At 42.4% G+C, this 16,004-nt stretch overlaps 1 protein-coding gene across 7 annotated transcripts in view; it reads left to right on the top strand.

Moving 5' to 3' along the window:
- Positions 1-16,004, top strand: part of CAB39L (calcium binding protein 39 like) — a 117,929-nt gene that overhangs the window by 80,630 nt on the left and 21,295 nt on the right. For 4 of the 7 annotated variants that reach the window (XM_086329122.1, XM_086329124.1, XM_086329123.1 and 1 more), the window contains 2 exons: positions 1,099-1,242; positions 10,245-12,536. In XM_086329122.1, the coding sequence (XP_086185248.1) occupies positions 1,099-1,242; positions 10,245-10,424 (324 nt within the window). In that variant the 3' untranslated portion in view covers positions 10,425-12,536. Of the gene's footprint in view, positions 1-1,098; positions 1,243-10,244; positions 12,537-16,004 lie in introns of those variants that run through there. The other 3 variants (XM_086329126.1, XM_086329127.1, XM_086329128.1) reach the window with 1 other exon arrangement.

The following is a 16,004-nucleotide window of genomic DNA, read 5'->3' as shown; positions in this document are numbered from 1 at the left end:
CTAGGAAGTCTGAGATCAAGGGGCCAGCAGCAAGAAAGCTCCCGGGGTCTCTTGTGCAGGAGCACCAAACCCATGCATGGCGGCTCTACCTCATGTCCTGTTGGCCTGCCCAAGGCCCCACCTCCTAATACCATTGCACTGGGGATTATGATTCCAACATATAGATTTACAGGGACAAAAACCTGCAGTTCATAACACGGAGTAGTGCTGCATTTTAGGAATTATTGTCCCCAGAAAATGTTCTGTTTTGCTTTTTGATAAAAACTTGCTATACGTATTAAATTTCATATGGACTCAGGGTCAGTGAATTTTTTTTTTCTGGCTGTATATCAGGTTTTGTCATAAGATTTAGGGAGAAGGTAAGAGTCACTTAATATAGTCTGTTTTTCCAGTAAACTACCAAAGTATATTTATTGAGATAAGGGAGGTATCATTGTTGAGTCAGTTTTATTATTCTTTCCTATCTCAGTGCCTAAGGAGCAATACATTAGTGAGAATCACATTAAAGCAAGGGATAAAAATTATAAACTAATTTCTGGCTAAGTCTTGATGAAAGCTGCAGAGAGAGCTTTTGTTTGTCTGCACTGGGTCTTCGTTGCTGCGTTTCTCTAGCTGTGGCAAGTGGGAGCTGCTCTCTAGTTGGGTAGGCGGCCTTCTCATTTCGGTGTCTTCTCTTGATGCAGAGCACAGGCTCTAAGCTGTGAGGACGTAGTTGCCCCTGTGTATGTGGGATCTTCCCCGACCACGGATGGACCTGGTGTTCCCTGCTTTGCAAGGTGGATCCTTAACCACTGGACCACTAGGGAAGCCTGAAAGAGCTTTTTTTTTAAGCTGCAACAATGAATGGCATTAAAGAAAAACAAAAGACTCAGAAATGCATTAAGCACTAACTTTAGCAGGACGGTATGAAAAGTTTAAAAATAACAAGGATAACTACAGCCTCCATGCCTGTGCTTTAAGATGCACTTTAGGACTCTGATTTTTGTTTTTCTCGTCAACATTCATAACTTACATTTTGTTTTCTGGTGAGAAAGGAGTGGGATGTATTTTGAATAAAAGGACTCTCAGATTCTACTTTGATTTTGTGTTTTTCTGTAGCTGCTAGGTGAACTGATCCTGGACCGGCACAACTTTGCCATCATGACCAAGTACATCAGCAAGCCAGAGAACCTCAAACTGACGATGAACCTCCTCCGGGATAAAAGCCCCAACATCCAGTTTGAAGCCTTTCACGTCTTTAAGGTAAACAGCACCCTGCAGAAATAATGTGGACATTCCTTTTCCAGTTTCAAATGGCAAAATCCCTATTTTGGATCTTCCTTTTGACTCGAGAGAACATGAACTAAGCAGTCTGTAGGTTTTGCCTGACTTTAGGTGAAATTCTAGAGTTATTTGAGTGGATGCCTATTTGTTTCAAAAAGATTTGCTGACGAATCTGTATCTCGAAATACTTGCATCTTTTTCAGTAAGAAAATAGGTGGATACTGTTTCCCAGGAGTTACTAAGATAATTAGTGATTGAGCTAAAACCCAAACCCTGAGTGTCAGAATTTGAATGTTTCATTTCCGCCTTAAATGTTCCTTTGAACTTTAAATGAAACCGAAAGAAACACAGTGTACTACTCATTCCTTGCTTAGAAATATTTTAATGCATTTTAGAAGAACACTAGTCTATATAATACCTGCTTTTTCGAATATTTTTTCTGTGATGTAAGAGTAATAAAATCATCTCCTAGAAACTTTAAGCAGTAGATTTGTTTAAAAGTAGAGTAGGAGCTTCCCTGGTGGTCCAGTGGTTAAGAATCCACCTGCCAATGCAGGGGCCTTGGGTTCAATCCCAGGTCGGGAAGATCTCACATGCCGTGGAGCAGCTAAGCCTGTGTGCCAGCCAGGATGCCCTAGAGCTCGCGCTCCACAAAAGGAGAAGCCCCTGCAGTGAGAAGGCCGTGCACCGCAGCTAGAGAGTAGCCCCAGCTCACTGCGACTTGCGAAAGCCCATGTGCAGCAGTGAAGACCCAGCACACCCCAAAATAAATAAATAAAATCTTTTTAAAAGAGTGAAAAGAAAGTGGCGTCACTCAGTCATGTCCGACTCTTTGTGACCCCATGGACTGTATGTAACCTACCAGGCTCCTCCGTCCATGGGATTCTCCAGGAGAGAGTACTGGAGTGGGTTGCCATTTCCTTTTCCAGAAGATCTTCCCAACCCAGGGATTGAACCTGGATCTCCCACATTGTAGGCAGATGCTTTACCATCTGAGTCACCAGGGAAGTCAAATCTTTTTAAAAATAAAGTAAAAAAAATAAAAGTAGGGTAGGTGAGAGAAATCTAATCTATAATGCACTAACCGTGACTTAACTCTTGTAAAGATTTTAGTAAATTTTATTTTCCTGTGCACGTATGTAAACGTTTTTTTCTGCAGCTGAATTCACATTGTACACAGTATTGATACACTAATTTTATCACTTAATACTATACCATATGTGAACACTAATTCATTGTTGTTATATATAGCTTTTTAAAAGAGTCAGTAGTTTTACTGGTATCATAGTTTTTCACTGAGTATATGTAGTTTACTTAAATATTCCCATGTTGTTTATAGTTAGGCTATTTTCAATTTGAGGCTACAATGAGCATTTTATGTTTTGAGCTAATTTGTTTCCAATTTAAGGGTTATTTTCTTAGGATCAGTATCTAGAATAGAATTAAGGGTTGAGAGAGTTTCAACCTCTTTTTCTTTTTAAAATCTTTGTAAGGTATATTCTGTGATTGAATTTATATATATAAGTCAGAGACACAGCAATTTTTAAGGTGTGTAACTGTTGTTTTGAAAGGTAAAAAAAAAAAATTTAGTTCATTTTTCAAGCCACCAGATCTTTATTGTGCAAAAAACCACTAGAGCCATTCAAATCCCATATTAATTTGTAAATTCTATTTAATTGCATTCAGAATCCTAGCAAGTCTTTTTCTGGAACTTGACTAGCTGATTCTAAAATTTGTATGATAGAGCAATGGCCTGGGATTATCTGTGACAATTTTCAAAGAAAACAAGTTAGAGAAATCCATCCTACTATATATTAAGACTTCCTCTGGATTTATCATAAATGGAAATAATACTGTATTGGCATGGAGACAGATAAATAGAGCAACAAAACAGAGTAAAGCCCAGAAGTGAGCCTGTGCAAATATGAAAATTTGATATTTGGTAGTGGAGAAATTATAAATCATTAAAGAAGGGGTTACTGTTTCTTAGTTCAGTTCAGTTGCTCAGTCGTGTTGACTCTTTGTGACCCCACGGACTGCAGCACGCCAGGCTTCCCTGTCCATCACCAACTCCTAGAGCTTACTCAAACTCATGTCTGTTGAGTCAGTGATGCCATCCAACCATCTCATCTTCTGTCGTCCCCTTCTCCTGTCTTCAGTCTTTCCCAGAATCAGGGTTTTTTCAAACGAGTCAGTTCTTCACATCAGGTGGCCAAAGTATTGGAGTTTTAGCTTGAGCATCAGTCCTTCCAGTGAATATTCAGGACTGATTTCCTTTTTTTTTTTTTTTTAAATTTTATTATATTTTGATTTCCTTTATGATTGACTGGGTTGATCTTTTTTCAGTCCAAGGGACTCTCAAGAGTCTTTTCCAACACCAAGTTCAAAAGCATAAATTCTTCGGTGCTCAGCTTTCTTTATAGTCCAACTCTTAGATCCATACATGACTACTGGAAAAACCAGAGCTTTGATTAGATGGACCTTTGTTGGCAGAGTAATATCTCTGCTTTTTAATATGCTGTCTAGGTTGGTCATAGCTTTTCTTCCAAGGAACAAGCGTCTTTTAATGTCATGGCTGCACTCACCATCTGCAGTGATTTTGGAGCCCCCCCAAAATAGTCTGTCACTGTTTCCATTGTTTCCCCATGAACTGATGGGACCAGATGCCATGATCTTAGTTTTCTGAATGTTGAGTTTTAAGCCTACTTTTTCACTCTCCTCTTTCACTTTCATCAAGAGGCTCTTTAGTTCTTCTTTGCTTTCTGCCATAAGGATGGTATAATTTGCATATCTGAGGTTATTGATATTTCTCCCAGCAATCTTGATCCCAACTTGTGCTTCATCCAGCCCGGCATTTCGCATGATGAACTCTGCATCTAAGTTAAATAAGCAGGGTGACAAGATGCAGCCTTGACGTACTCCTTTCCCAATTTGGAACCAGTCTGTTGTTTCATGTCCAGTTCTAACTGTTGCTTCTTAACCTGTATACAGATTTCTCAGGTCTTAACCTGTATACAGATTTCTCAGGAGGCAGGTCAAGTTGTCTGGTATTCCCATCTCTTTCAGAATTTTCCAGAGTTTGTTGTGATCCACACAGTCAAAGGCTTTGGCATAGTCAATAAAGCAGAAGTAGGTGTTTTTCTGGAACTCCTTTGCTTTTATGATGATCCAGTGGATGTTGGCAATTTGATCTCTGGTTCCTCTGCCTTTTGTAAATCCAGCTTGAACATCTGGAAGTTCACAGTTCACGTACTGCTGAAGCCTGGCTTGGAGAATTGAGCAGTACTTTACTAGTGTGTGAGATGAGTGCATCTGTGCTGTAGTTTGAACATTCTTTGGCATTGCCCTTCTTTGGGATTGGAATGAAAACTGACCTTTTCCAGTCTTGTGGCCACTGCTGAGTTTTCCAAATTTGCTGGCATATTAAGTGCAGCACTTTCACAGCATCATCTTTTAGGAGTTGAAACAGCTCAACTGGAATTCTATCACATCCACTAGCTTTGTTCATAGTGATGCTTCCTAAGGCCCACTTGACTTCACACTCCAGGATATCGCGCTCTAGGTGAGTGATCACACTATCGTGGTTATCTGAGTCATGAAGACCTTTTTTTTATAGTTCTTCTGTGTATGGTTCTTAGGATAAGGGATTATTAATATAGAAAACTCCCATCCACTATATTCAGAAATAAATTATCAGTAGAGAGCTACACTTGAAAAGCAAAACATCTTTTAACTTTTAAAAGAAAAAATAAACCTTTTATGATGTTGGGGAAGGAAGAATTTTTAAAAAGAATTTGAAATCACAAAGCATAAAAGGAAATAATATTTGACATTTAAATTTAACACCTATTTGAAAAGACATCATAAACAAAATGAGAGAACAGGACAGAATGTGACACATAGAGTTGACAAATCATTTAGAAAAAAGCAAACAGTTAAATAGAAAAATGGGCAAAGGATACAAGTTGGTAACTTACAAATGAGGAAACCTGTTTTTGTTGTTTGTTGTTTAGTCAGTCAGTCGTGTTCGACACTGTGACCCCATGGCCCGTAGCCTGCCAGGCTCCTCTGTTCGTGGGATTTCCCAGGGAAGAACACTGGAGTCGGTTGCCCTTTCCTTCTCCAGGGGAAACCTGATTGGCCAACAAATAAAGGGGAAACCTGATTGGCCAACAAATAAGTAAAGATGCTCATCTCAGTGGCAATCATGGAAATGGCCATTAAAATATCAATGAGATGTCACGTTACATTTTTCATATTGCCAAAAATGTTTAGGTCTGACAATATCAAATTGTGGTAAGGCTGGGGGAACAGTAGGTCTGTACACTGTAAATTAGTGTTAATACAAGCACTTGGGAGAGCAGTTTAGCAAAATAAAGTACTGAAAGTGTCCATACTCTTCATTCCTAAAATCTCATTTCCTGGACAGTCTTGCTCACAGGCATAAGGAATTCTGTACCAAAATGTTTATTGCACATTGTTTAGCATGAAAATGAAAAAAAAAATGGGTATCTGCAGAAATTTAGGACAATAAATTGTGATATATTTATATAATAGCATATAGAATGGGTTAAAATTAATAGAGTTATATGGGATCAATGTAGATAAGTCTCAGAAACATTGAGTGGAATTAAGAAAGTATTAAAAGGATTTTATTTATTTAAAGTTTAAAAACATGAAAAACTATACTATGTATAGATTCATACATATGTAGTTAGTGTCTAAAAACCTGTATGGAAATGATAAATACCAAATTCAGGATAGCAGTCACCTCACCGGAGGGAGAATGACATCAAGAAAGAGAATGACATCAAGAAGTGTCTAATGGCCTGGAATTTTATCTGTAATGTTTTATTTTATTCAGATTCTGAAGGCACATATGGCGAAAATGATAGAGCTGACGGTGGGAACTTGAAATCTGCAGTGTTACTGCTGTGCTCTTCTCTGCGTTTGTATTATTTCATAAGGAATAAGCACAGATTGGATGGAATAAAAACAGGCTCTTGTAGGACAGGAAAACGCCTGCACAGTGTAAAATGACAGACCCTCTTAAGATCCTTCCTTTCTGACCGAGCAATTACAGAGGCTTGCCGTTGTTCTGTCATCCCAGCTCCCACAGAGTTTTACTATGCCATCGTAGGTGAAAACATGCTTCATATAATTTTGTTCCAAAATGCAGTATTATAGAAGTATTCAGTGGGTGGCAAAATAGAAATAACCTACTTCCATCCTGTGAGATCAGAATTTGGATCGTCTCATTATTGGACAGAGTAGGCACATTTAAAAATAGTCGGCCACTTGTTTACTTGCATGCGTATAAACTGGACGTGCCCCGGACCCTGACTTTCCTCCTCCCACTGAAGTGCACACTGAATTGTTTACTTGCCAAAAATAATATTTTGTTATTTAGAAGAAGAAAGTTATTTTTCAGTTTTTTCGCAGTTATTTATTAATAGTCTCTTTCCCCAAGTACCTCCCATAAGATACAGAAAATGTGGTCTAAAAATGTCTTCACCAGATTATTAATGGCCAGTTTACTAGCTTGCTTGAATCGTCCAAGGACTCGAATGAGATGCCATTTCACATTTTCTCTGCTATTGACGAACAAGGTTGTATGATGGGAAAGGACTGGCCGGAACGCAAGAGACCTGGGTGTTTGTTGTGGCCCAGTTGCCATCAGTGACTTTGGGCAAATCCATTCGGATCTGTTTCTTCACTTGCAAAATGTTAAATTAAAAAAGCTGAAGTTGGGGACTTGCCTGGTGGTCCAGGGGCTCAGACTGCAGGTTCCCAGTGCCCTGGGCCTGGGTTCGATCCTTGGTCGGGGAACTAGATCCCATATGCTGCAACCAAGAGTTCACACGCCACAACTCAAGAACTAAAGGTCCCACGTGCCACAACAAAAATCAAAGATACCACACGCGGCAACTAAGACCCAGCACAACCAAATAAATAAATAAAAATTTTAAAATGTTTAAAAGTTACAGTTAGATTAAAATGAAAAAACTCTGGGAAAGGTGGAAGGGAGGCTCAAGAGTGTGTGGATGGATGGATATATTTATACATAGAGCTGATTCATGAACAGCAGAAATAACAAAATATTGTAAAACAATTATACTCCAAGAAAAAATAAATAAACATGCATTTTTTTTTTTAAGTGTAATTCCAGGATATTAGGTTCAGGAGAAGGCAATGGCATCCCACTCCAGTACTCTTGCCTGGAAAATCCCATGCGTGGAGGAGCCTGGAAGGCTGCAGTCCATGGGGTCGCTGAGGGTCGGACACAACTGAGTGACTTCACTTTCATTTTTCACTTTCATGCATTGGAGAAGGAAATGGCAACCCACTCCAGTGTTCTTGCCTGGAGAATCCCAGGGACGGGGGAGCCTGGTGGGCTGCCGTCTATGGGCTCGCACAGAGTCGGACACGACTGAAGCGACTTAGCAGCAGGTTCAGGAGACCTTTGTCTCTATGATCCTGCCTCTTCCAGACATGCATCCAATATGAATTTAGGAATCCACTATGAGCTGGTATCTCTTTCCTTTCCCTGTTAGCTTCCTTAATAGCAAAGGACCAGACTGCCACTTTCTACTAAGCCATGTAAAGGAAGCGGGTGGTCAGTGCCTATCGGCTCACCACTCTCAGAGCTGCTGGAATTTGAGCATATGTGGTGCGTGAGTGAGAAGTCGCTTCAGTCGTGTCCGACTCTTCGCAACCCTATGGACTGTAGTCCCAGGCTCCTCTGTCCATGGGATTCTCCAGGCAAGAATACAGGGGATCTTGTGGACCCAGGGATTGAACCCCTGTCTCCTGCTTTCCTGCATTGGCAGGTGGGTTCCTTACCAGTAGCACCAGCTGGGAAGCCCAGTTTTGTCTCACTTATTGCATCTAGCCATATGCACAGAAAAAATGGGCTTCCCGGGTGGCTCAGCAGTAGAGAATCTGCCTGTCAATACAGGCGACATGGGTTCGATCCCTGTTTTGGGGAGATACTCTGGAGGAATAAGTGGCAACCCACTCCAGTATTCTTGCTTGGAGAATCCCGTGGACAGAAGAGCCTGGTGGGCTACAGTCCGTGGAGTCACAAAGAGCTGGACACGACTGAGCAACTGAGCACACAGCAAGCACTAGTCTCGTTGCGGTTTCCATTTGTGTTTCCTAGTGACCTAATGATGTTGAACTTTTTTTTCACATGCATATTGATAATTTATATATTTTCTTTGGGGAAATGTCCACTCAAGTCCTTTGCCCCTTTTTAAAAAACTTTGTGTGTATTTTTGTTGTTGCATTGTAAGAATTCTTTATATATTCTGGATAATAGACACTGGTCATATATACGATTTGTAAATATTTTCTAACATTCTTTACATTGTCTTTTCACTTTCTTGATGTACCCTTTGATGCACAAATGTTTTAAATTTTAATGAAGTTCGCTTTACCCATTTTTTTCTTTTCTTGCTCCTGCTTTTGATGTAGCTATGAAACCACTGTTAAATCCAAGGTCATGAAGATGTACCCATGTATTTTCCTCCAAAAGTTTTATTAGCTCTTATATTTAGGTTTTTGATAAATTTTGAGTTAATTTTTGTTTATGGTGTGAAATAAGGGTCCAACTTAATTTTTTTTTTTTTTTTTTTGGCATGTGGATTTCCAGCTGTCCCATGTTGAGTGTTTGCTTTTTTTAAATTATTATGAAAAGATGTTGGAGTTTGTCAAATACTTTTTCTGGATGAGTTAAAATGATCATATGGTTTTCTTTCAGTGTAATCATGTGTCATATTGACTTCCTAGAGCTGCTTTAACGAAGTACCATAGGCTAAGTGTCCTAAAACAACAGAAAGTCATTGTCTCTGCATTCTGTCGACTAAAAGTCCAAAATCAAGGTGTCAACAAGCTTGTTTCCTTTGGGAGCTTTCAGGGAAAATCTGTGCCTCTCTCCAAGCTTCTGGTGGTTGCCAGAAGTCCTTGGCACTCCTTGCCTTAGGATGCATAACCCCAGTCTCTGTCTCCATCTTTTTTGTTTTTCTTTTTAATGAAAGTTTATTCATTGTGTCTGAAGTAAAGCTGATTTTGCAGCATTTCTGCCTCCATCTTCACATGGCATTTTCCTCTGCATCTGTGTGTTTCTGTGTCCAAAATTTCCTCTTCCTCTAAGAATACTGGTATTAATAGTGGGGTTCAGGCCCAGCCTAGCCCAGTATGAACTCATCTTAATTTGATTACATCTCTGCTTCCAAATAAGGTCACATTCACAGGTACCAAGGGTTGGGGCTTGAACATTCATCTTTGGAGAGGATGCAGGTCAGTCCAGTACATGTGGTGTATTACATTGATTGATTTCATTACATTGAGCCATGCTTGTATTGCTGGGATAAATCCCACTTGGTTATAGTGTATAATCCTTTTAATATTATTCTGGACTTCATTTGCTTGTCTTTTGTTGAGGATTTTTGTATCTTCATTCATAAAAGAGACTGGTGTGTAGTTTTCTAGTGGTAGTTTTGTCTGGCTTTGGTAACAGAGTAATGCTAACCTCATATAACGAGTTAGGAATTATTCCCTTCTCTTTTATTTTCTGGAACAATTTGAAGTAGATTGGTGTCGATTTTTCTTTTAAAATGTGTAGAATTTACTGTGAAATCATCTGGTTCTGTTTGGACTTTTGTTGAGAGGTTTTTGGTTCCTGATTCAACCTCCTTATAAAAATAAAAGATCATAAGAGAATACTACAAATAATTGTACATCAATAAATGAGGTGACCTAGATGAAATGGACAAAGGCCAAGGAACATACAATCCACCAAAGAAGAAAGAGAAAATCTGATTCGTGGACTCTCATGTCACCTACACCGTGTTTTCTTCTAAAAGGGAATAAAATCGCAGGCTTTCTGTGTTCAATAAACCAAGTAAAGAATGAGACGCGGGAGGGACCGTGTTCCCAGGTGTGTGTCCCTTGACCTAGGTGTGTTTCTCGTGTCTCAGGTGTTTGTGGCCAGTCCTCACAAGACACAGCCTATTGTGGAGATTCTTCTGAAAAACCAACCCAAACTCATCGAGTTTCTGAGCAACTTCCAAAAAGAAAGGACCGACGATGAGCAGTTCACCGATGAGAAGAACTACCTGATTAAACAGATTCGTGACCTGAAGAAGGTGGCCCCTTGAAGTCCCACCAAGGTTCCTGCCACCGTCACCACCTCGTTTATTCAGTTCGTGTGACAAGTGTCATTCCAAAAAGTAGCCATTCTTGGGAAGGCTATGGAGGTGCCTGTTTTTCCTCAATCTGTCATTCAGGGTAGGTGGAATATAATCATTTGAATGAAAAAAAATCAATTTAGAATAATATATTCATTTTAACCTGTGATTATTTATATGAAATCAGAGCCATCGTATTGGGAAATTGATGAAAGCAACTTTAACCCTTTCTTAGTGAAAGGCAGCAAGGCTGTGGGCTTGCAGATGAGCCCTCAGTCACCACAAGCCACCAAGTACTGGGAACTCAAAGGGTGGATGTCACCCAGTCCTCCAAGAGGATTAAATTCTCAGAGGAGAACTGGGAGTTGGGGCAAGATGCACAAAACTGTTTTGCCCATCTGCAGTTGGACCCACAAATTTCTTAAAGCACTAAGAAAATAAGATCCAGTATTTTCAGCCATTCCACATTCTATTCCCTACCCACATCTTTTAACCATAATCATTCATTCTTAACTTCCTAGGAAACTGATATCCTCCTTTATGCCTATGACCTCACATTCCATCTCAATGAGTCTCCTCTGCACACCTGACTCATGGTACACACACACAGACACACACACACCCTACTCTGACCAGGTTAGTATGGAACCAACTAGGTATAGGCAGGACGGTCTAACAAGGATCACAGGCATGGAGGGCCCACCGGGCAGGACCTGCTCACTTAAAACTTATAACAGACGGTTAAGAACCGCAGCTCTAGCAGAAGTAATTGCTGTTTCACAGACTTCTATAGGGTTAGTGAATATTTGGAATATTTCATTCATACTTCTTTTTTTTTTTTCCATACTTCTTAATTTGGGAAAGAAGTTTTATGGTGAAAGTGTTTTTCAGAGTAAGAATCATTGCATCGAGATGCCTACTGTGTGTAAAACCACAGGTCCAGAGGGTCACACAGGGCTTTAGACCACTTATACATAAAGGAACACTGCAGTTGGAAGGACAAATGATTACATGCATGAAACATCCTCAAAGGACTAAAAAAAAATTTCACTCTAATTTCTGATCTGTCATTGTCATTTCACATCAGATTCTTCACTGAAAAGGTTTCTGTAAAAATGTTGGTCTCAAATACTCTCTTGCATACTAGGATGATCTATGAATTTGTGTTTTTTTAAAATAAAGGTCACAGTTTGTTTTCAGACATCAGGTGGACAAAGTGGAATTTTAAAGCTATATTTACAAGACATTAAAAGTATAATTGTTAGTCTGTATTTTTTTTTTAATGATTCTGTTTCCAGATCATGAATTAGTGCCTTCCATAGGAATCTTCACTTTTTACAATGTAGGGTACTGTGTTCTTGAACCAGATATTTCTCCAGCCAGAGAGGGGAAGATCCCTCTCCAGGATCCATGCTCTTGTAGATTTAGCATCTGAAGCATCACCTGGCGTGGTTTGATCCTTCTTGGCTACGTTTATCCCCGCCCCCAGCCCCAGCGTTGAATTCTGAGGCAGATGCTCTTGGGTCTGCGGGAGCTTCTTGTAGCAGTACTGACGAGTGCTGGGCCATCTGATGGCCTTCCATCTTGCATCGCTGAGGTCAGATTATTTTTATAACATTCCCTGACAGTCCAGAGTCTCTTCGAATCTGACTTTTCTGGTTTTGTTTGTTTAAAAGAGATGAGTGTAAATATTAAAAAAAAAGAAAGAAGGCCCAGCACTATTGGAAATGTATTTCTTTGCTTAAATACTGTCCCACACATCATGGGACATGTACTTTCAAGCGGAAAGCAAAGCCGTGTTAGAATTCTTTTTTTGATAAGTAAAACATATTGTATTTCCTCTGAGCTTGAATTAGCTCTTTCCTAGCAAACCCCTGTAATAAATGAAGTAGCTGGGGTTTTGCTGTGATACAAATTTGTAAATTATTAACGTGAGAAAGAGGGAGCCAAAAACTCACGGTTAAAGTACGTTTGCATAAAAGTCACTGTAAATATTGTGAGATTTGAGTTTCGAAAAGGTCATATTTAATAAGCCATTTCAAAAGCACACATTTAAATAAAGACTGACTAAATGAAAAGGTGCCACATGCTCCTTGGTTGGTTTCATCTCTCTCTGCGTGTCCTGCCCCTGTGTTCTTGTCGCCGCTCCAAACAAGGAAAGCACCAGGCTGCCCGGAGGCCCCACGTCCCCAGCTGTCCCATTCCCCGCTGTCCCGCCCCGTGAGGCTCTGTGCCCTTGACCGAGGGCTGCCTGTCAGGCAGCAGGCATTTCACAGCTGCTCCACTACAGCCAGAGTCATCCCCATTTTACATTTGAGGAAACCAGGCGCTGAGGAGTTTATCCCAGACAAAGAGGACAGAGCTGGGGAACAGAGCCACGGTGGCCAGAGGCCAAACTCCTGCTCTTACTCTTACCAGGGCTGTGAACGAAGGGCGGTCCTGGGAGTCTGCACTCATGCTATGCCCTCCCCGACTGCTGCCGGGTAGGCTTCCAGGGGTGAAGGTTCTAGAATGAAGCCAGGATGGATTGAGATCATATTGTGTTTGGATGGGGCTCTGGCTCAAGCCAGGCGTTTGCCCAAATGTTAGGATTATTATCGTGGGAGGAAAGGCCAAGAGGCACGCGGTCCTTGAGCAACCGTTCTGACTGCCAGCCTCTGTGGCTGCCCGTCTTTGGAGGGCTCTGGGGAGCAGTACCTACTGGAGGCGGGTGGGCAGCGAGCTTCCCAGTGCCTCTGTCAGCAACCGCACTAGCTGGTCCGTGTGACACACAGCTGCTCTGAGCCACAGTGCGATCTGGAAACAACATACGACCTGAAAGTGACTGGAATCATGTGAAGGAAAATGAAGTTCAAAAATCACTAGGATTTTTAAAATATGAAATGATAGTTATTTTAAAATAACTTGACGGGTCTTTCTAGTCTTAGAGGCACTTAAGATCTATATCTTTTACTTGTTTTTTTCTGTGTTATCCAAAAGAATATTGTATGTATGGATGAATCACCACCATCTTTTCATGCCTGTTCTTTCAGGAACGTTTTGGCTATTTTAATGAGGGCCCATAATGGAGAAGGCAATGGCACCCCACTCCAGTACTCTGGCCTGGAAAATCCCATGGACAGAGGAGCCTGGTAGGCTGCAGTCCATGGGGTCGCTAAGAGTCGGACACGACTGTGCGACTTCACTTTCACTTTTCACTTTCATGCATTGGAGAAGGAAATGGCAACCCACTCCAGTGTTCTTGCCTGGAGAATCCCAGGGACAGGGGAGCCTGGTGGGCTGCCATCTATGGGGTCGCACAGAGTTGGACACGACTGAAGCAACTTAGCAGCAGCATACTTAGATAAAGCCCGAAACAAAGAGAGACCTGGAAAAGCTAGACTTAGTCTTCCTAAGAAGACTGAAAAGACAGAAGAGGGCTGTGAACAAGGATGTGATTGTGTATTTTGGGTGGTTTTTTTTTTTAAATAATTTTATATATTTTTGGCTGTTCTGCGTCTCCATCGCTGCGAGCAGGCTTTCCCTAGCTGCCGCGAGCGGGGGCTACTCTAGATGCAGTGCGTGGGCTTCTCACTGCCGGGGCTTCCCTTGTGGACTACCACAGGCTCAACAGTTGGGGCACTCGGCCTAGTTGGTCTGTGGCATGTGGGATCTTCCCAGACCAGGGATCAACTGCATTGGCAGGCTGATTCTTTACCGCCCTGAGCCACTAGGGAAGCTTGTGATTTTATTTTTGACGTACAGAAAGTGCTGTTATGGGGCTTCCTTGGCAGTCCAGTGGTTAAGACTGTGCTTCAGTGCAGGGGGCGTGATTTTGACCCCTGGTTGGGGAACTAAGATCCCATATGCCATTTGGGGTGGCCAAAAAATTAAAAAATAAAAATACTAAAAAAAATTATTTTAAAAAGAAAGTGTTATTATATGACTACCTAATTAAAGCAAAGTACAGCAAAATGAGCAGCCTAGCCGGCGCTAAGCCTCTTCAGACACTCCTTTGTATCAGTCCCAGAGTTGACGGAGGAAAGCACTGACTCACAGAAAGGGTGAGTAACTTCACCCGATCAAATGGCTGCAGCAGAGCCAGGATTGAGGGCCAGGTCTGACCCCAGAGTCTAGGCTGCACGCCTGGGCCGCCTCCCTCCAAGCCTGCTCTTCAGCTCCACCCCCAGGACAGACACATCCTTCATCATGGCCCCCAGGGAAAAGAGGAAATCCTGCTGAAGGAGAACTCAGCAGGAAGATTTCAAAAGCTAGCTTCATTTCAGGGGGTAGCTTTGTTCCACGTGGTTGTCTGATGTTGGAAGAAGACATTAGACCTACATGTGGGACAAGAGATTCCATCTTGAACTTCTGGATCCTTTTGAGCAATCTCTTGACTCTGAAAAACGAAAGTGAAAGTGTCAGTTGCTCAGTCGTGTCTGACTCTTTGCGACCCACCAGGCTCCTCTGTCCATGGGATTCTCCAGGCAAGAATACTGGCATAGGTTGCCATGCCCTCCTCCAGGGCATCTTCCGACCCAGAGATCAAACCCGTGTCTCCTGCGTTGGGAGGTGGGTTCTTTACCACTGGCACCACCTGGAAGCCTGTGGTCAACTGCAGGATGGCTCAATTCACTGTAGAGCTCCCCTGGCGGAGCCCAGATTTGCAGCAGCTGAAGGAGAGGGTGCCCGGCTGGGGCTGGACCCTGACGACAGGCCCAGCCAGGAAGCCTGAGCTGTCATGGCTCCACCTGCCCAGTGAAAGGGTGGCTGCCACCTCACTTCCATTTGCAACGCTGCCAACTTTCTTTTGAGCCCAACCAGGCAGGAGAGGAGACCCTGGAAGCCTGTTGCACTCAGTTAAATGGACATGTTCCAGACTCCCCGTGTAGGTGCTGTACTGGGGGCTGTGTTCTCACATCCTCTTAGCATCTTACCCCTTGAGGACCTCTGGCTGGTTTTGCCTCTTAAATGACACAACAGGGTTGTGTGGAGTTGCTGGAACTACACAGACAGCAGGGAGAACCATACCTGGACTGTATCCCAGCTCCACAACAAGGATTCGATCTTGAGAATCACTCACCTTCATTTTCCTACCCGTAACACGGAGGGGAAAGAGCAGCTGCTTCACAGAAAGTCAGCGAGATTAAATCTGTGATGTGCCAATCCAGGGTCACTCCCATGTTGACTCCCGCAGCTAGCCCTCGGGTTCACGGCCAGTGGGAGAGGGAGTCACGCTCCAGTGTGGAGTCCGGGTGGAAGGGGCCACGGGCAGGAAACACATGTGGCCAGAGATGACAGGTGTGTGCCCTGAGCACTGAGCGTGTGGACACGGGGAGGGATCTCGGAGGGGAGCCTTCAGTGGCGCCTCAAGGGTTTAGGGCCATCATGGAGGCAGCTGGCGTTTCAGCAGGAAGTGACCTGCATCCTGCCTGTCAGAGCAGTGTCGGTCTGGAGGGCAGTGGCCTGGCCTGGGGAGTGCTGAGCGAAGGGGTGCAAGACAAGGAGGAGCCTCTAAGAGCAACTATGGCCGATCTGAGCCTTCTCTGGGTTGACCTGATTCCGGGTGCT

This window comes from Bos grunniens, chromosome 12, assembly GCF_055505025.1.
Source record: "Bos grunniens cultivar Pamir isolate PY7600 chromosome 12, Bosgru_T2T1.0, whole genome shotgun sequence".
Taxonomy (NCBI): Eukaryota; Metazoa; Chordata; class Mammalia; order Artiodactyla; family Bovidae; genus Bos; species Bos grunniens.
This window is presented reverse-complemented; position numbering and strand designations above follow the sequence as displayed.